The sequence below is a fragment of the Eleutherodactylus coqui genome, chromosome 6, assembly GCF_035609145.1.
Source record: "Eleutherodactylus coqui strain aEleCoq1 chromosome 6, aEleCoq1.hap1, whole genome shotgun sequence".
Classification (NCBI taxonomy): domain Eukaryota; kingdom Metazoa; phylum Chordata; class Amphibia; order Anura; family Eleutherodactylidae; genus Eleutherodactylus; species Eleutherodactylus coqui.
Window position 1 is genome coordinate 77,141,620 of NC_089842.1, and position 20,364 is coordinate 77,161,983.

A 20,364-nucleotide genomic window follows, 5' to 3' on the forward strand; every position below is an offset into this window, starting at 1 on the left:
GAATCCTGAATTGCAGATATACCTCGAGCACTGACTGTGTATTGCTTTGTAACTGGGTAGATCTGCCAATCAGGAGTCTGGAAAAGCTAAGTAACAGCCAATGTTAGGGCAGTAATGGCTGCCATACTGGTGATCACTCAGGAACAGAGAAGGGGATGGCATATTTCGGACGTTGCGGCTCCTTATGTGTCTTGCAAGTTCTCATTGCGTGCAGAATATGATGAACTGTCCACAAAGAAGAAGCAGCCACAAGCAGAAAACATTAATAATAATATATTTTAATGAAAAATCTTCGCATCATCATCAGGTTTCTATCCAAAGACACTCAAAACTAACTTTTTTTTTGTGTTTTTTTTTTTGTCCTTAATTTGACCTATGATGGTGCCAGGCGAGAACTGAAATCCTTTCTGCGTTTTCATACAAGGTTTTTGTTTTTTTTTTCTCCTTTTATTTTTATGATTAAACAACCAGGCAAAATGTAGCCGACACGTACTCCTCGTTTATCCCACAAGCTCGAACTCCATGTAGCTATACAGAGTTATATACACATTACACAAGAGGGGCGGAGCCAAGCGCACAATTCCCACCACCTCATGCCGACTTGCGCTACAGAAGGAAACAGTCTACAAGATAGATGACCGTCGTGGGGAACAGAGGGAACCTCCCAGACTCCTCCTAAACGACTCCTCTCTGGTTTATCACTCTTCAGAATAGAAAATTTGTGCTGGATCATTAAGAATCCGATTTTTTCCTTTTTATGGTGAAATTACAAAAGCAGTGTGATATGTGTTTTCTTGGTGATCTTCACTGTTACGTTAATTACTGTAATTATCATTAGTGATACGTCGAGTGCCTAGAAGACAAATAGGTGAATTCTAAATCTATTACCACAGGACACGCTATGTAGAGGCCACAAATATTCTGAATGGCTTCCTTTCTAGTGTCTTCCCGGTCGGTGCAGGCAGGGAAAACAGCAAATTCAGTAGGTGCAGAAAACTGGAAAGTAACGGGTTCCTTACTCATTTAAAAGTTGGAAGGTGACACAGCCTCCATATACATCATTTAAAGAGAGTCTGTTATGGACAAGACTAGTGTTGAACTTTGCTAAAAGCTTCATTCAGGTTCTTTCCAAACCAAACTTTCAGCAAAGTTCTACCCAAAACAGGGTTCTACTGGTTCGGTTCACTCAACACTAATCCTGAACACTGGTGTTTAACACCGTCTAAGAGCCCTGTATAACACTTCAGGTGATATATACAGCTTTGATTGCTCTTAGTGTCATACACCAGTTTTAGTGGTTTTAGTAAATTTCCAGTTCGGTCCGAACTATCTCAGAACAAACTAAACTTTTTGAAAAAGTACGGCGAACTGGCCGAACCAAACTTTTGAAGTTCGCTCATCACCGTACAAGACTAATGAGAGTGATTGCCAATCCTCAACTGTCAGAAGGGAGCACTTTAACCCAGTAATGCCCCAGCAAGGTTTCGTGCATGCTAATTAGCATTAGAACTTGTGTATGATGCAAGTATGGATCTCCCCCTCTCAGATTAACATTTATAGAGCATGTGTCACTAGGAGAGATGACCCCCCCCCCCTTATGGCAGATACTAGATGACCTTTGAAAGTCAGTTATCTGCACCCCATAAATCAGTGATCAGCATCCTGCTGTAAGACCTGGGGATCCTGGGTATTGTACTTTAACAAGAGCTGAAAACGCGAGGGCTACAGACCACTGCTGTAAACGGTCTTCCAAAGGGCCACAGTTGTGATGGAACTCCGAGCCCCATGAAACAGAACCAGATTTTGTTTAACGAGTGCAAATGACCTCATTACTTCCCCAGTATAAAACTGATCTTTGTAGATGCCCTCATCTGAGTAGGAGGAGTCTTTCCTATGAGGTGTGTCCCTTTAACACAAGATATACCCAATGAGTACATGTCAATGGTTCCCTCCAGGGGCCACAATTGCTTCTCTACGTTTAGCAAATGGGTGGGATATTGCTTGGCTCCGCCCCCTTTCAGACATTGGGAAACATCAAAAGCGTACAGCTACAGGCTCGAAAAACAGATCAGAAAAGAAAAAGGACAACAAAATTAAACAACCGTGACCTTCACATTGAATACAAGAACTGTAGAAATAATTGTAACATTTCCAAAACGGCACTTTTTTTCCAAAAATGGGCACAAAAATAGATATTGTCGCCACCAAGAACAATGGGGTACTATAAAAATGTTAAAAGCCAGATACAAGTATATAAAATGTGTCAATTCTCTTTAAACATTGTTATATATTTAAAACAAAAAGAAAGCAATCCTTGCCAACAAGTGAATATACATGCTAGGTTTAAGATACGTTCGGGGAAGGGTACCCTACAGCTGAATTGTGTACATATTAGGACAGATCGTCAAGTAGAAGGGATTTTCTAATGTTTTATAAAGCAGGGGGTTGGTTCAGAGCGCACCTTGGTGCTATGTCCCAGCACCCCGTCTCCTTACCTCAGGGGGCCGTGTGCAAACAACTTCAAGGCAGAACGCAACTTCTTATTTGGGTTACAGTGGAGCGGACCTGTAGAGGGACGAGGTGGAGGATTGTGCTGGGTGGATGAGGGCGCCAGGACTCACAGACAGCAACTGTCATATATATATCTATATTATACAGCCCATGGTTGGTTGGACTACAGTGCAGAGCCAAGAAGAGCCAGAACATGAGTAGGGGCTGCCCAGGACTGGTAGGAGTCAACGGTAAATGACACCAGCAAAGAAATGCAAAACCCAGAATACTCAACTACTGACACCCACATGCTGCACAATGGACGTGGCACTGGCTGCAAGGCTTCCAAGTACACTAGATGGGGAAAGATTTTCTACTATTTTCTATTGCTATCCCGGTGGATGGGCCATCGCAGTCCCTTATGTCCCCAGCCCCAGTGATGTTGATTACATGAAGCTGGCTAATGATTGAATCTCAGGTAATAAGTGCTTAATAAACCGTCAGATCATTTATCACAGGAGAGATTTAATACTGAGTGAGAACAGTGATCATGGGTGGAATTATCTTTCAGGATGTGCAGCAAGACACAAAGCTGCGCACCAAAATCCGCAGCTCTAATTGCAAATTTTGTTGAGGACTTGCAGGCACATTTAGACCATTTTCAATTCTGCATCAAAATCTGCTGGTAGCCTCCAGATTTTGGTGCGGATATCACAGCAGTTTGTGGTGCATCCTGCAGGCCAATTTTGCTCGTGTGAAAGGTCCCTAACAAGAACTAGTGTGTGCGGTGATGTAAATGGAAGAACTTGCACTAAGTCCTTAGCCTACGGCAGAAAATACACGGAGGATCTGTGATAAGACTTAGGCTAATTTCACACGGGCGAGCATGATATCGGGCCGTGAAACTCAGCCCAAAATCATGCTCAGGAATGTGCAATGTCTTCGCGGATGCAAGGCGCTTTTGACAGGGAAGTAGCGATCTTCCGGTAAAGCTTTCAGCTGTGTGGAGGATCTGCAAGTGTTTCCCATTGTGTTCAATGGGAAACCTCGCATCGCATTGCACTCGCATGTCATGTGATGTTTTTTCCGGCGCCATTGAAACCAAAGGGCGAGGCGTTCCGAGGGAATGGCCAAATATAGGACATGGCACTTTTTTTCCCTGCATCACGATGTGATGTGGGTAGAAAATAAGCACAAAATCGCTCATGTATGTGACTCCATTCAAAAGAATGGGGTTCACATTCATGCAAGATTCTCAGCCGTGTGAAAGTGGCCTGACACCGAGCGGTCTGGAGAAGAGGGCTCCTGCTGGGGATGTAGCCAGTGTTTTAGGACTCTACGTCATATAAGAACATAGTGTTCTATACGTGACCTCTATACTGGGGTGGAACCGTTGCTAGACTTCAGGGACTGATAAAATATCTCCAGAAATCTGTATATTTTGTATCAATGAATGGGGAGGGAAGGCAGATATAAAAAGATGACCAGTGTGGTCTGGGAGCCACGCTCACAGGGAGGGGGATTGTGCGATTGTTCATATTGTGCTGTTTTCATTTGGCATTTTATTTTTCATGGAAAGAAAAAAAAATGAACGTAGCTCCCATCTGATGAGAGACGTCACATGTCACCGGACCATCTCATCAATCTCCTTCCTAATTATAAAATTTGATGCATATCGCATCCTACATGGCTGATTAAGTCTTGATGCTCATTTTCACTAATGGTTTAAGACCTGATAGGAGTTGTACTTCTCCACGGCTGCAGACCACTGGACTAAATTCCATGTGTTAATTAGTGGGCGCTAACCGCTTGCTGACAGACTGGAGGCGACAGTGAGGTGATTTCCTGCATTACACAGCAGGCATCCTTCGCTTGTGAAGAGTGAATGGTGAGAGTAGTTTTATCATAGTACCTTCATATATATGTATATAGTACCGGTGAGTGGGCAGAGTCAGGGATGTGTACACAGCATCTGTAGCACTTTACCTACCTCAAAGTGATGACGCAGGATACTACCATAAAAGTCTGATGCTGTGTAGTGCAGTAGGTCAGAAAGTAAGACACTCTACTGGAGCGATTCTAGACTGTTCCTCTTCTAAACCATCTTATGTGCAGCGTCATCTCAGAATTACATGTGAATATGGGCTTACGAAGAGTCACGCATCCTGGAAGAAGTGTGATCTGTGAATCAATGCAGTGACTGATTCACGCATCCTTAAAAAAGGTCAGCGACCATCATGCTTGTAACGTATTAAACGCTTGCTAGCAGTGTCTTCTCTAAACAAATGACTGCATCTAAAAACTAGAAAACAGTTAAAAACCTCCACAGCTCCAGTTAGAAAGGGCCGCACCCAACCACGTGAACCGGGCCAATTTGCACAAACCCCACACGTTGTTTATTAGCATTCTAACCAGGTGTTGCAGGATCCCAGCGGTGCACCTGTCTGCCAAATCCTCCCACCCACTGTCATGTTACTTAGAATAGCAGGAACCAGTCCACAAACACCTTAGCTCCTGCCAGAAAAAGAAAACACCAGGAGGGGAAGGAGCCGTCTCCACAAAGGCATTAAACACTGCTCCAACACCTACTCTGTGCCATCCTCACTGCTCCAACACTAGCCCACACCGCAGCTCTATATGCTACAGAGTAGCTGCACTCTATTTGTTTTCCCTAAAAAGTACAGAACAGGCGATTAAAAGCATTTTTGCAATATATTTTATCAGCCTATTCTGTGCGTTTTTCATACAAAACCCCTATATAGCTATGCAGCTAGATGAAGACGGTGCTGAGAAATCAGTCTTCAGCTAATTAACTGCATAGCTGAACGGGGAGCTCCGGCTGTGCCTGCACTGTTCTCTATAGTGCAGGCACAGCTGTTCCATATGACCATTTAAAATTTAAGATCTAAAAAGAGCCTTTATTAATAAACATACTTCGTCTATGCCCAATGATCCATTCTCTAGCTCTATTTTTATTAGCATCCTGTCTCAGTGCATCGGGTTGTGACATACAGTACTGTAAACCGACTGCACGGTGCTGTGAAAAGGAGAAGCTGTCTGCAGCACAGAACGGCGTCTCCTTACACAGAGCTGGGGGACAGATAAGCAGAGGCTAATAAAAGAGCATAGGGGAACAGATCATTGAGCTAAGTTATTAATAAAGCCTTTTTTTATTATTTTGATTTTTAAACTATCATATGGAATAGCTGTGCCTGCACTAGAGAGAACAGTTCAGGCACAGCTGGAGCACCTCGTTCAGCTATGTAGTTATCTAGCTGAGAACGGTTTCTCATCACAGTCTTCTCCAAGCTGAATAGGGGTTTCGTACTAAAAATGTACAGAATACGCTGATAAAACATAATGTGAAACTGCTTATACCCACCTATTCTATAAGCGCAGGTACTCTAAGTATGATTGCAATTGTGGAGCAAAGCGACGTGCATTCTGGGGAAGAGAGAGATGTATATGTACATATCTGTGAGGACTCCTGGTCTCTTATCTATAGATCACATGACAACTAGAGATGAGTAACCATCCCACCCAATTCTAGGGGACATATTGGGAGGATTTACTGGTCTATTATTATACCCACCAAGGAAGAACTAATTTGCACATGGACAACTGACCAGAGAAGTGGATGTGACCTCCAAGAAGGTTCCGATCTTGATGTTACATCCAGTGACTTCTCATAAATCAGCTGCTTATGTTTACAGTATACTGAAACGGATGCACAGACTATGCCCAATACAGAAGGAGCGCTTAAAGATGGCGAGACCACCCCACTCCCAATCACTTTTATAGGCTTTGTGCACCGTTATGAGCAGAAATTAAATTGGCACCTCGTCCCTGCACTAATTTGCATTGCGTTTCGCCTGAGAAGTCACCTTCTATACGACAGGCCCTGATCTTGCGCTATTAGACAGTAGCTTTTATCTGCTGGTGGCTTTCCCTGAGCAGAAATTCCTCATTTTTTCCTCACTCACTGTCGTCGTATACAACATGCCAACAATTGCGACCAGCCAATGACAACAAAGGCTGTGCCAACCAAAACTGCAGGTCTCATAAGATTTCCATCTAGAGTAGAAAAGCCCTAAAAGCTGGGATTTCCGCTCCGGTAAGGCTTAAAATCAAATAAAAACAAAAATAATAATAATAAAACTCCTATAAAGTAGTAAAGTTACAAGTTCCAGGTATAATAAAAAGGTTAGTAAATAAAGAGGAAACCGGGTCATATCGTTTACATATAGCAACAGCAGCCGAACTATCAAATATTAACCAATCGGAATTTAGCTTAGTGCAGGTCTATACCTTGTGCTTGCCGACTTTAGCTGAACCGTAGAATTAGGTTGGTCGGGCTAAACGTCTTTACAGCTCTCACAGAGGTGACAGAACGGGATGAACGTCCGTCGGGAGATGATCTGTACAATTCACGTTGCTGGTGAAAACATTTGGTCAAAGAATTTCTAAAATGAACACACAGGTTAAGCTTGGGCAATGGAGGTCAATGTCTGTACCAGTGCAGCAACATCCCACCGAGACAATACAGGTCACTCCTCACATCAAATAAAGAGAATGAAACACTCCAATCATAGAACACAATTACATTAAAAATTTCAAGCTTCCTATGATGAAGGAAAAGTTCTGTAGTTTCCAGGAACAGAGAATTCCTGCTGCAATGCACGCACCTCCAGTGACTGTTCCGTTGGTCTGTCCCTTTAAGGATCAGACGATCACGCAACGCCAGAGGAGGAGGGTAGGAGTTACTGATGGTTGCATCATCCTGCACCACTGGGTCAATGGCGCCGTGTGTGATAGTGTTGTAAAAGGTCATCAACCAGCAATGTGCAAGGAATAATCCAGGTAAAGAGCGCTGGGTATAAACAAAAGCAAAGGCTCCTCTCATTAAAAAGGACAAGCAGCGGATTCCAGGTTTTTGCCTGTGGCGAATTCGGCTGCTCTCCCTGCATTGTCCTTAGGTAAAAAGAAATATAGAGAGAACTAGAACTGACCAAACACAGGCATTTCCCAAAGAAGAAGAAGAAGAGAAGAAAAAAAAAAGTTAAAAATGAAGAATTCGGAGTTGGCTGAAGTCCGGGTGCAGGGTGGCTGTTTCCAGGTATCAGCTATTCCACAGCAATGGAAGCCACCTCTGTTTTGGGGGTGTCATCTCGGATGGTTTCTTCCAGGGGGCTGGCCTTAGCAGGCTCGGTCATTTCCTCCTCATCTCCCTCTTTCTCTGCAAGGCCGCTCAAGGAGCCCAGTTGGAATGTGCTCTCGCAGTTCTGAGTGGAGGAGACCTGGGAGATGACAGGCATTTGGACAGAGGAGTTGCTTTCAAAGCCGTGTTCTGCCAGCTCATACTGCCCAAGAGCCTCTTCCTGCTCCTGACTCAGGTAATCCGGGACTAGGAAATCGCTGGGGAGAAAAAAACAGACAATCTTACCATGATAACGTTTATAAAGGGGGAACAAGCTCCTCCCCCCACCCAACATTAGATGGAGGCGGGGTCAAACGTCGCGGTTTAGTGGCAGAAGGAAAGCCGACGTGAAGCCACTGAAACGCGATGTGTGAATCCAGCTTGACCTACATAATCCTTAGCCTATGAGCAGTGACAAGGAAAGCAGGTGTTAGGGTGGTTTCACATCTGCGTCCGGCCGGAGGTTTCGTCACAGCTGCGGCTGAAAATACCGGGCAGCTGAGCGGAAAGCGGGTGGACCCCATTATCGTCAATGTGATCCGTAGGGTGTTGTTTGGTTCCATCCTGAGATAGAACCGTTCGGCCGCGGGGATTCCCCTTTCCTGCTCCCTAGAGGAAGCAGGAAAGTGGAATCCCCAATGCAGGTGTGAAACCACCCTAATAGTTACAGATCTATAATTAGGATGCTGCTGCTTTTCACCCACTTTCCTCAGGTCAGGGTCACTGGCTTCTGACAACTTCCAATGAGAGGGGTTCTAAGGAGAAGGACTTTACAGTAAAATACAAAAGTAATATATATATATATATATATATATGATCACTTATCACCATTATAGGAACACAGAAAAGTGGGTAAGTAACTGGCTCAGTGAGAAAGCAGAGGGTGGTTATAAATGGTACATACTCTGAGTGGGTTACCACAGGGGGCAGTACTGGGCCCTATTCTTTCTAATATATTTACCCTGTTTCCCTAAAAATAAGAGACATAGCATGATTTTCCAGAATTTTTGAGGATGCTAAATGATTTTTCAGGCTTTTTGAGGATGCTTGAAATATAAGCCCTATTCCAAAATTAAGCCCTGCTAACAGTTAATTAAAAAAGTCAATTTAAATAGTGTCCAGGCAGCTATACATGTAAAAAAGTTAAACCTTTTTGAACCAAAATTAATATAAAACACTGTCTTATTTTCGGGGAAACACTGTATTAATGACCAGGTAGAAGGATTGTGCGATAAAACATCAATATTTGCAGATGACCCAAAACTATATAAAGTAAATAACAAAAGAGGGCAGAAGGTGGTTACAAATGGATCTGGATAAATGCGAGTCTTGGGGAGAAAAGTGACAAATGAGGCTCAAGTCGCTTTCACACAGGCGACAAGACTGCACAATTTTCTTGCAATGGGACAGCGCTACAAATCACATGTATGTGGAGCCCATGCTTTCCGATGGGTTCTTTGACATTAGGAATGCTTTGTAGGCTGCTACATTGCGAGAATACAAAATCGCACATGCTCTATCTATACAGCCGCGATTTGCGATGTTTTGTAACCCATGTTTCCCTATGGAGCCTCTCTGTTTATCGCATCACGCAAAAACACTGGCTGTGATTGATTCATCAAGCGCTAGCTCCAATTGGTTCTCAAGCGCCACGGCTCAGCCAATCACAGCCAGCGCTTCTTGGAGGCAAAGATTTTAACCTCCAATCCAGGAAGGGCTGCCTGAAGACTACAGAAAACTGTGCTGGAGCAGCAGAGGAGACGTGTGCCGGAGCTGACAAGAGCCTGATAGCTGATGTATTTTTTTTTTCTCTTTTGATGCAGATAGGGCTTATATTTCAAGCCCCTCCCTCCCCCCAAAAAAATCCCAAGAAAGGAGGGCTACAAAGTTGTGCAACTTTGTAGCGGCATAAAATGACAATATCACCACGAGAAAACGCAGCAATATCGCACAGAACACAGATGCGATATCGCTACGATTTTCTACCGATGATATTGCGCCACCCGTGTGAAAGCGGCCTAACACTGATAAATTTAAGGTTATGTACATGGGCAGTGGAAATACATGTCCCCATTACACACTAAATGGGAAACACCGACATGGAAAAGGACTTGGGGATTTTAGTTAACTGTAAGCTTAACTGGAGCAACCAGTGTCAGGCAGCTGCTGCCAAGGCAAGTAGGATTATGGGGTGCATCAAAAGAGGTCTAGGGGCACATGATGAGAGCATTGTTCTTCCTCCTTACTAGCCACTGGTCAGACCACACATGGAATATTGTGGACAGTCTTGGGCACCGGTACTCAAGAAGGACATATCGGAGCTTGAGCGGGTACAAATGTGGGCAACTAAAGTAATAAATGGAATGGGTGGACTACAATACCCAGCGAGGTATCAAAATTGGGCTTATTTAGTTTAGAAAAAAGACAGATGAGATGTCTCCCATCATCTATTTATACCAAAGACTGTGACTGTAACAAGGGGGCATCCTCTACATCTAGAGGACAGAAGGTTTCTGCCCCAACATAGAAGAGGGTTCTTTACTGTAAGAGCAGTGAGACTATGGAACTCTCTGCCTGAGGACGTGGTGATGGTGAACTCAATAAGCGTTTAAAAGGGTCCTGGACGCCTTTCTTCAGCGATACAATATTACATGTTATGGTCACCAATTACTTCAGAAGGGTCGGTGATCCAGGGATTACTCCGATTGACAGATTGGAGTCGGGAAGGATTTTTTTCCCTTAAATTAGGAAAATTGGCTTCTACCTCACTGGAGTTTTTTTGCCTTCCTCTGCATCAAGGAAAATAGGCTGAACTGGATTTACATGTCTTTTTTTGGCCTTACATACTATGGTTTGTTAAGACTGAAAGCAGAATAAGAGCACCCGGTCCAACTAGTCTGCCTTTCTATCTTTCTCCTAGGATAGATATATGCTTATCTTAACTTCACTTTTTGTTGAGTTTTCAACCACATCTGCTGGAAGTTGGTTCCAGTTATGTAATACCCATTCCGTAAAGTAATATTTTCTGACATTGCTCTACCCACAACTAATCTCAGATTGTGCCCCCTTGTTCTGGTGTTCAGTTTCTTATTAAAAACACTTCACTCCTATCTTGAGGCTAGATGATCAATAACATTTGCCTGGAAAACCCCTTTAAGCCTTCTTCTGTGTCACCTACAAACCTACTGAAAAGAATAGGGCCCAGGACAGTCCTTTGTAGTCAGCACTCCTAACCAGTCTGTGTTCAGAATACACACCACCTGGGAATCCACTGGACCATCAATTCTTTGAGTCCAATTTTCAATCAATTATCTATGCGCTCTTTATGTGGAACTCTATCATAGACTTTATGGAAAAGCCTTCAAGAGTTTCTGCAAATATTTACAGCAAAGAAAAGAGCAGGAAGCAAACATCTCAAGAAAGAGGCACAGAGCTCAACAATGGGGTGAGGAGGTTAAGACAGAAAGAAGAGAGATCATCGTAATCATGCATCACAGAACAGTGGAAATGGCTCACAATTAGGAGAGTGGTCAGAAAAAAAATGAAAAGAAAACCTGCAATGACCAAGGAAATATATGAAAGACGCTTTTTAATATTTTCCTTCTGAGCGGAGATCTGATTGCCTGAAGTTACAGGCCTGAAGCCTGTGGCTGCACTACTGAGACTAAGTAAAATATTCACTTAGGCTGGGTTCACACAGGGCGGATTCCCGCCGGAAATCTCGTGGTTTGGCCGCAGCAAAAACCGAGAGATTTCCGCCGGGAGAACTGACGCGGTTTAAGCCGCAGTGGCTTTGAAGCGGCCCAGCCGCATGCTTTTCCGTTGCGGCCGGCGCTCACATAGAGGAGAGTGCGGCCGCGACGTAAATAAACAAAAAAGGAAAGGTAAACAGACATGCTCAATCTTTTGAAACCGCAGCCGCGGTTTCAACCGGATTTACTGCGGCGGATTAGTCGTCTCGTGTGGACGAGATTTCTGAGAAATCTCATCCACACATGGCTGGCTAATCCCGAGATTAGCGGCCGGGGGCGGATCTGCTGCGGTAAAACCGCGGCAAATCCGCCCTGTGTGAACCCAGCCTTAAGGTTTTGATGTGGATATCTACATCCTTGAGTTGACATGTGACAACGATTTTTATCCAATGACCACATATAAATGCCAATACTCAAGCCAGGCGGTGTATAGAAATAAATGTCGATCCACACAAAGTCACTAACAACGATGAAATCAGAATCTCTCAGTAATGCAGCCTCAAGTTTTAGGCCCGTAATTTCAAGTAATCAGATCTCGGCATAAGAGAAAGAGATTAAAAAACCCTTTTACAATTAAATGTTCAGTAAAGAGGTTTCTATACACTTCTCCTGCTCATTCCCCTTTACGTAAGAAGGTTAAAGTAGCCAAACGTCCCTGAGAGAGACCATTAATGCAAAAGGTGCAGCGATCAGTGTACCTGAATGGTTGTACATTGGCTGCCTAGGAGTGACAATGGCTGATATTTCACTTTGGCCACTTCTGCCTCAGCGCTGTCCGAGTCATCTTGCTAGGCTTTAACCCCCATACGGGAGTGAAGTGGAAGCAAACCGCACTATAGTATAACAATTGGCAGGTCCACCTGTGTATGTGTGGGCATATGAGGTTACAGGAACCCCCGGGGACTGGGTGACTATTTACTGGTCTGGAATGACGTTATCATTAAAACGCAAAAAATAATGAGAAATCAGGTAAAATTGTACATTTTTAAAATGTGAAAACCTCCAGAAGTACATCAGTCGAGCGTCTGGTGTGTCACAACGTCCTGAGCACTGCCTTACTGGAAGAGGTCACGGTCCCATATTACAAGCTTCCCAAATGTTGTTGATCAAAATCTATATGGACACAAACCGATGACTGAACCCTGACATATATCTGTGGATAAGAGAGACAAACAGTGCAAATGTCCCCAACTCTGCTGATTGGCAATGCAGGGACACTTCGCTAGTAACAACACCTCCCTGAAAGGAGCCAGTTCTAACATGTTTATTTACACACTCTTACAATCCAAAGGGAAAACAAAAAGGTCTGGCATCCCACTGGCTCTGCCAGTAAGTAACTTGGCCTCAAAAGCTTCGGAGAACTTGGATGCGTGACACACAGGAGAAAAAAGACAAGATGCCCCATAGTAAAACAACAGTGCAGGAGGGGACGTCTTCCGGCAGGGTGACATATTAGCAGGTGTGGGGAGAGATTCATTCACCCCACCTGAATCCCACAGGCGTAATAAACCGCATAAAGAGTGCGTTCACACGTAGCTGATGCGCTGTGGGTTGTGCTGCAGATCTGCAGCATATATCACACTTTCAATTAAATTCAAATTGAAGGGGTGAAATCTGCTGCACCAACATTCACAGCAAATCAGCTATTGGTGAAAGCACCCAAAGATGGGTCAATGTCTATACGGTTCAGTCTGTGTGCAAGGGGGTGGGCACATGTATAGGGGGTGCTAATACAATAATTTATTGCTAACTTGTTATAAATTCATCAATTTAAGAAAACTGATTTTTGTTTCTCATCTCTGTAGAGAAATCCAGAAGCTGGAGAGGGTTGGACGGAGTCTTGCATCAAGACAATCAGCTCTTCTACCTCACATACAATTGAGAAGTGCTAAAAAAAGCTGAGTGTGACGGGGTCGGGGGCTAAAAATAAAGCACATACTATATATAGATGCAGAGTTCTGCCCCCTAGGCAGTCCAGCCAATCACATGTGACATAAGCGTTAAACTTGCTAGGCCTTCCTACACCTAAGGGAGCATTTCCACTGTGGTTTTTTTCACTACACTGTTGGATTCCGTCAGGGGGTTTCATGACAGCAATGTAACGGAACCCCCAAACAGAACCTAATGCAACCACTAACTGTCATTCCACCTTGATATTATAAGGGTTCTGTTCATTTCCATTATATTTGGAGTATAGAATAATGTAGTCTACTACGCTATTCTGCATTATTCTATACTCTAAATATAACGAAAACAATCGGAACCCTTGTAAAACAGACCGCAAAGTAGTGTCCATCTTACTAATGGCAATAAATGGTTGTGTCAATTTCCGTTCAGGGGTTCCGTCATAATTCTGTTCCCGGCAGCTATAATGGAACCCCTTGATGGAATACCACAGTGTAGTAAAAACCGATGTGGGAACTCTCTATAAGAGTCTAAGGGAAGAAGGGATACAAACACGTCAGTCCTCTTACTGCTGCCAGCTTATAACCAGGGCACCCAGTGCATTGGGGGTATGAGGTGGCATATTACAGAATGAAGCTGCATTCAGACTGTTGCATTATAGCTCAGTGGGACATCTTGTAAAAAAAAAAAAATGCTTTTTACTACTTTCCTGTAATGGGGTCCAATCCGATTGTTGCCATCAAATACCTGGTTGTCACATAGTAATTATACACCATCTGAAAAACATTTCTGATGTGGCACCCTGGACATAAATACATTTATAAGCAGAACCTTCCCGGGAATAAATTAGATGCACTGATAACAAGAAAAATCAGTGTCGGACAATTATAAGGGGTCTTACTGGAACATTCTGTATGTGACGGACCCTTGAACAGATGCTATCTGTGCTCACAGGCATGACCAATAAAACCAGAGTCTATGCCTCATCAATACATGAGCACTACTAACAGAAGTGTGTAGGCCGGCTCATATAGAAATCACTGTTGGATTTGGAGAAGCTGCTGTGTGGAGGAATATTCAGTTATTTATGCCCGTGTCTGCTGACTTCTTGATGTGCACCTCACCTGCTCTGGAAGTAGTTTGCTAGCTCTGACGCTTCGTGGTTCAGGCTCCTCAGGTGCACGATTAAATTTCCAGAGTTGGTAAACATGGCGCCGCATGTTTTGCACTCGTATATCCGAGGCTTGCGGATAATGTGCCGGGAAACCCGCATGTGGTGTTTGTATTCCCCGAAGGAAGTGAATGTGGCACTACATATCTGGCACCGGAAACAGCGTTTACCTTCGTGTTTCAGCCGATGCATCTTTAAGGAGTAAGCCCGAGTGAATTTTTTCCCACAGCGATCACACTGAAATGGTTTAATTCCTAGAAAAGAGAGGAGGATATGTTCAACACAGTTCTTAAGTAAATGGACAGTTTATACCCGATAAATCTACTGCTCTCTGTTAGCTGCCATTAACGTGCAACTGAGGATACCTGCAATGTCCTTCCAGTATGGGATAAGAGTTTGAACCCCATAAGACACTATATCATACATGAAATGGTGAAGAACGTCTTACTTATTGATGTTACATGTTCATGTGGTGCAGCGGTAGCACAGGAATAAAACTATAACTCAAGACATGGGCCATGTCCTAGCCATAGGGGCCGTAATTAAACAGCTGGATGTTATTGCAGTTAGCGCCTACTTGTGGTCACACTGTGTACCGATGTATTATAACAGGACCGAGCAGTAAACAGACAGCAGCAGTAGACCCCATCCCTTTTCATGTTGATGGTTAGCACTACGGGTGAAGCAGAGACCTATACACACAATGCACTGACAGGTAGATACAATGAAGACGGTGACGGACACCCAGCACTATTTCTGGTGTCTACAGACTAACCAGAATGTATGAGCATGTGCTGCTTCAGGTTCTGGATCCTGGTGAAGCGCACTCCGCAGGTTGGGCACTGGAAAGGTCTGTCGGGGCCATTGGGACTAGGCCGCTCTGTGCTACTCGTGGAAGGAGTCAGGTACAGCTGGTAGGGATACTGGACATTCTCCAATCTAATGAAGACAACAAGAGCATCAGAGACAGATAAACACCTCCTTGTCACTAAATGGCTACATCATTAAGATCCTTGTCTGTAAGATCAACAAGTCCTGTCAGGACCTAAACAATAGTGGCGTCTTTACTGGTCTGTGATGGACTCAAGGAATTACAGTCACCATCTGTACGCATTATCCTTTCTTCGTTTAATCTAGATGACATACGGGCATTCCACTGTCATCTGGCCGTAGATCACATCTTCCTGTTCTAAACTTACAGTTTGCTAGATTTCTCTGGGCCAGTGTCATTAGCTCTCATTATAAGGGTCTTATGGTGGCTTTATACAGGACGACTGTCACCTGACAGCTGTCCCAAGACTTATCGCTCCCATGCTTTCACAAGGGAGCGATAGTCTTTCAGAGAATAGTGACGGAGGGCTACAGAGATCTCTTCCGTCCAGCCGACTCAATTTACTGTGAACAGGCAATCGTTCAAAGATGAAGAACTACCTGTTCACACTGAGCAAGTCGTCGCTCACTAGACGCTTTGTTTCAGTGAGCCGAAACGAAGAAATTAGGGACTACTGAGCCATTTACACGGGATAACTATTGCTGAAAATTGCTTGTTTGAGTGATACTTCAGCCAATAGTTATCCCATGTAAAGCCACCCTAAATCACTAAATAATCCAAAGATAAAAGGGCCAGCAGGTGAGATTCTACAGTGAGACCTGGCTATAAGGGACATTAGGTCCATTAGCAAGTACTGGGCATCATTTTGTGCTGCCCACATGCTGTAATGAGTCTCCTTTCCCCTCTGGCAGCTGATGAGGTAGTCCCTTCTGAAGCTCCCTCCGCTACACTGCCAGGTTACTACAGAGACTCGCTTCATTACTGACAAGCAGAGAGCCATTTCTATAGGTTGCTCTGTAGTACACTGGATCGCCAAGCAGAGACCTGGGTGTGAGGAGAGCGACTGACACTCATTTTATTAGATGGACATGCATATTGCTATACATAAATATTGGTGCACGCCACTCTGTGCAAAATATAAGCGGCTCTTTCACTTCTATGCCACGTGTGGCACTTTTAAGCAGAAGTGGTTGTTGCTTAGCATGGCCTCCCACAACTCAACATATTTACCATGATTTATGCCAGAAACTGACATAAATTATGGTGCAAGTCTACGCTAGCTTGTGTAGATTTGATTGTAGGTACACAGACTGTCTTAAAATGCATGCCTCTTAAAAAAAGTTACAAAATTGGCGCATCTTACTCAAGCGCAGTTATTATCAAAACAGGGGTACAAAATGCCTGTCCCAACAAATCGGGACCAATATAGGTATAGCATGCCAACACCACGTTATCTAGGAGCCACTTACCTGTCATCATCATCTGCATGGACATTGTTGCTCGCCGTCCCCTGGAGTGTCGGTAGACCCTCCCCGACACCCTCGTCAATGGAGCCTAGATGATAGTGGAAACAGAACACTGGTTATCATTGGTCCAGTCAGGGAACAGGACATAATGTAGGTGCATGTCAATCATCCACCCGTTACACACTCGTTATCACCATCATCATCACTTACTACAAAGCGGATAAAGCAAATGCAGAAAATCATCCATCATTCAACAACAAAAGGGTTATTTACATTTTAAAGAAGTGCTACCCTATGACAGGGATGTGATCGAAGGATTGTTGTGGTCCGACTACTGGGACCCTTGTTCAGCTTCCAAACCAAGTGGCAGAAGTTGCTCTACACAATGCGGGTCCTGTCCATTCAATCTGTAAAGGAGCCACAGTGCAACTAGTGCGGGGGTGCCTTTATATCTGAGGATAGTGGGGGTCCTGGAAGTCAGATCTCCATCGATCAGTGATTACCTATCCTATCCTAGTGATATGACTACTAGCTATGTGGGGAGGAATGCTGCACAACATAGTGTTATTATAATGGACGGTGGCTGTAACAAGTCTCTACCCAGCCCCGGCCTCAGGCTACACAGACAGCACCATAGAAGTACGTGTTTTTCTACGGCTATGTTTACAAGTAATGCACAAAAAAGAATGTGTACTAAAAATGGAGGGAAAAATCGGGTGGGAGAAAACCGAACTCCCTGTTGTGTAACGTTACGTGTCATTTTATGACATCATCATTAGACTCAAAGTGATTTATAACTGGAAATCATACGGCACGTTCCAAGAATCAGCGTCCTTACTGATCAGGAGCTGCGTTCTAGTGATGACGAAAATGGAAAATATTCAGTGACTTCACCAAGCTGTACAAAGGTCGGCAGGAAAGTAATAATTCTTTGCTTGGCGAAACAGCTTATTTGTGGAACATTCCTTCACAATGGGATGCTATAATGGCAACGGCCTCTCCCCCGGCTGACGTGCTCCTAACGTGAACTAAGCTGCAATTAGCAGCAAACTGAACTTTACAGGGGTGAGATCAGCGAAAATCCGTTAACAAGACTGACGTGGAACATCATGAACCCCATTCTGCAGGCGGAGGTGGTGCAAGGGACCCCCAAACCAAGAGTAACAATAAGCGAGATTTAACCCTCATTCGGAATAAGCAGCTGTGGTGGTCTCTGTGCCAAAAGTACAGTAAAAACTCCAGAATTAACGGGACTAGATTATAGTCTAGATTTTCAAATAGTCATAGCAAAGTATGGAAAATGAAGGGTTGAAAACCTCAGGGAGGACTGAGCTCAAAACACATGCTACCCTCTTGCTTTGATCACCCCAAAATCATCCACCCTGAAACACTTTGTGATCCCCCTGATAATCTCACGGACTACAGAAGAGGGATAAGGAAAGGGCACAATGCATGGCACATGGTAGGAAGCAGGACGGGACTGGAACTGCTCACCTGGACAGGTGCGGGTGCAGCACAGGATGAGATTTGCATGTGTTTTGAATGGGAGTTGTGTTTGCAGAATTGCACTAAGCAAGTGTAATGTCGGTCAGAGAATCAGCCCTGGACTCAGGAAGATGCCATCTTATAGATTTAATCACATATTAAATCTCTTATATAAACTGAGCATATCAATGTCTGTGCATAGAAAAGGGCCACAGAAATGGCCACTGCTGGTAACGTGTAAGTGTACAGACCTGAATTCTGAAATCCACAGTAATTCACATCCCAGGTTGCATCTAAAACTGCACACTGGCGGGAGAGCACTGGATATGAGACAAAAGATAATACTCAGCTTTACGACCTCCTTACAGACACTACAATGTGCCACACATAAGTGGCATCTGCAGCCGGGAAAGGTACCCCATGCCATTTCGCTCATAGTCACATCCTGAGTGCACAAATACATTTAAAGTCTTTCTATATACATTTGGAGTCTTTAAAAGGAGTGTACCACAATTATAAGTAATCCCCTATCTTTTACATAGGGAATAACTTGCTGAATGGTGGAGCCTCACCGCTGATCTTAAGAACAGAACTCCTGTGCCTCGCTCCGCTTGTCCTTGTGAGGATCAGTTTTCCGCCCCGCAGTGATGTCACTGTGAATGGAGCGCTAGGTGAGCATGCAGTCAGCTCTCAATTCATTTCAATGGGTCTGACGAAAATAGCTGAGCAGGTGCTGTTCAGCTATCTCTGCAGTTCACTGAAAGTGAATGGAGCCCTAATGCGCTTGGGCAACCAGCGCTTTATTCAGCCTCCTCCTCACAGTGGGGAGTGCAGCAACCCCGCAGTGCGGACGGGGGACACTGAACTCCAGTTCTTGAGATCGGCAGGGCTCTCAACGGTGAGGCACCCACTGATTAGCAAGTTATAACTAGTAATTGGTGTACATGCCCCTTTAAAGTGTACCTGTCACTTCAAGTACGTTTCAGAATAAGCGATCGTGTGTGTGCATGATGAGTGGCACTGTTTTTGACCATTATAGAACTTATATTCTGCATTCTTCACCAGTTTTCCTCTCTATAGCTTCTTTCTCTAATTGTAAGTTTTCTTAAAGCTGGTTGGTGTATACTAGGGGTTATAATACCTTCCATTCACAGTACATAGAAAGTAGAGGACATTACAGAGAAGTACTGAGCAGTGTAGATGTGAATCACGCAGTTGTGAGAGTGTAAAACACTTACTTTTAACTGCAGGAACCTATCTGTGCTTCTTTCTCACTGGGCTCCTCCTCCCCCATGCATACACTTTTATGGGCTGCATGTAATCTGATCTGTCAGTCAGCTGTTAGTCTGTCTAGCAGTTGTTAGAGTGAGTGAACAGTTTTGGAAGGAGGGGCGGAAGAGGAAATGAGTGGACAAACAACTATTTTTCTTTGATCAGATATATTACAACCTTTCTTACAGTATAATCACCAGTACTATTGATTTATGCAAATTTACTGAAAGCTCAATGACCATTTAAGCAACCTAACATGTGACATTAAGGGGCCATGGGAGAAGCCTGGACCTCAAAAGCATCACAGATCTATAGTTATCTGGTAACTATCCAGGTGTGATTAAGTACATAGTTGCAAAAAAAAACCCCTCTTATATGTGTTAAATACTACTAAAAATGTACTGAAATGTTACAAAGAATTTAAAGCCCAAAGGAACAGATGTAGAGCGACATCACAGAGATGAAACCATGTGAGGACACTAAGCAGCCACCATTTGTTCTTCTAACATATGAACTTTTAGGGGTTCAATGGCAAGTACTGGGGTGTTGACTAAAGGCCACATTCCTGTGTTCTCATAGCCTAGGAATGATGGGAGTGATACAGGGAGATTAGAATGTGAGCTCCCAGCATCAAGGACGATTGGGTGTACAATAAATGGATTAGACTGTAAGCAGCGATCACACATAATTAGAGATGATTGAGCATGCTCGTTTAAATCAGATACTCGAGCGAGCATCGTTCTTCTCGAGTAAGAGATTACTCGTCCGCTGCCCACCCGCATGTAACCAGTTAC

General features: G+C 44.0%; 1 protein-coding gene across 3 annotated transcripts in view; it reads right to left on the reverse strand.

Moving 5' to 3' along the window:
- Nucleotides 1-257: 257 nt before the first annotated feature.
- Nucleotides 258-20,364, reverse strand: part of ZBTB44 (zinc finger and BTB domain containing 44) — a 39,263-nt gene continuing 19,156 nt past the window's right edge. The window contains exons 3-7 of one of the 3 annotated variants that reach the window (XM_066607008.1): nucleotides 18,550-18,618; nucleotides 16,817-16,901; nucleotides 15,291-15,454; nucleotides 14,469-14,769; nucleotides 258-7,905 (exon numbers count right to left, since the gene is read on the reverse strand). In XM_066607008.1, the coding sequence (XP_066463105.1) occupies nucleotides 7,614-7,905; nucleotides 14,469-14,769; nucleotides 15,291-15,454; nucleotides 16,817-16,901; nucleotides 18,550-18,618 (911 nt within the window). In that variant the 3' untranslated portion in view covers nucleotides 258-7,613. The remainder of the gene's footprint in view (nucleotides 7,906-14,468; nucleotides 14,770-15,290; nucleotides 15,455-16,816; nucleotides 16,902-18,549; nucleotides 18,619-20,364) is intronic. The other 2 variants (XM_066607010.1, XM_066607009.1) reach the window with 2 other exon arrangements.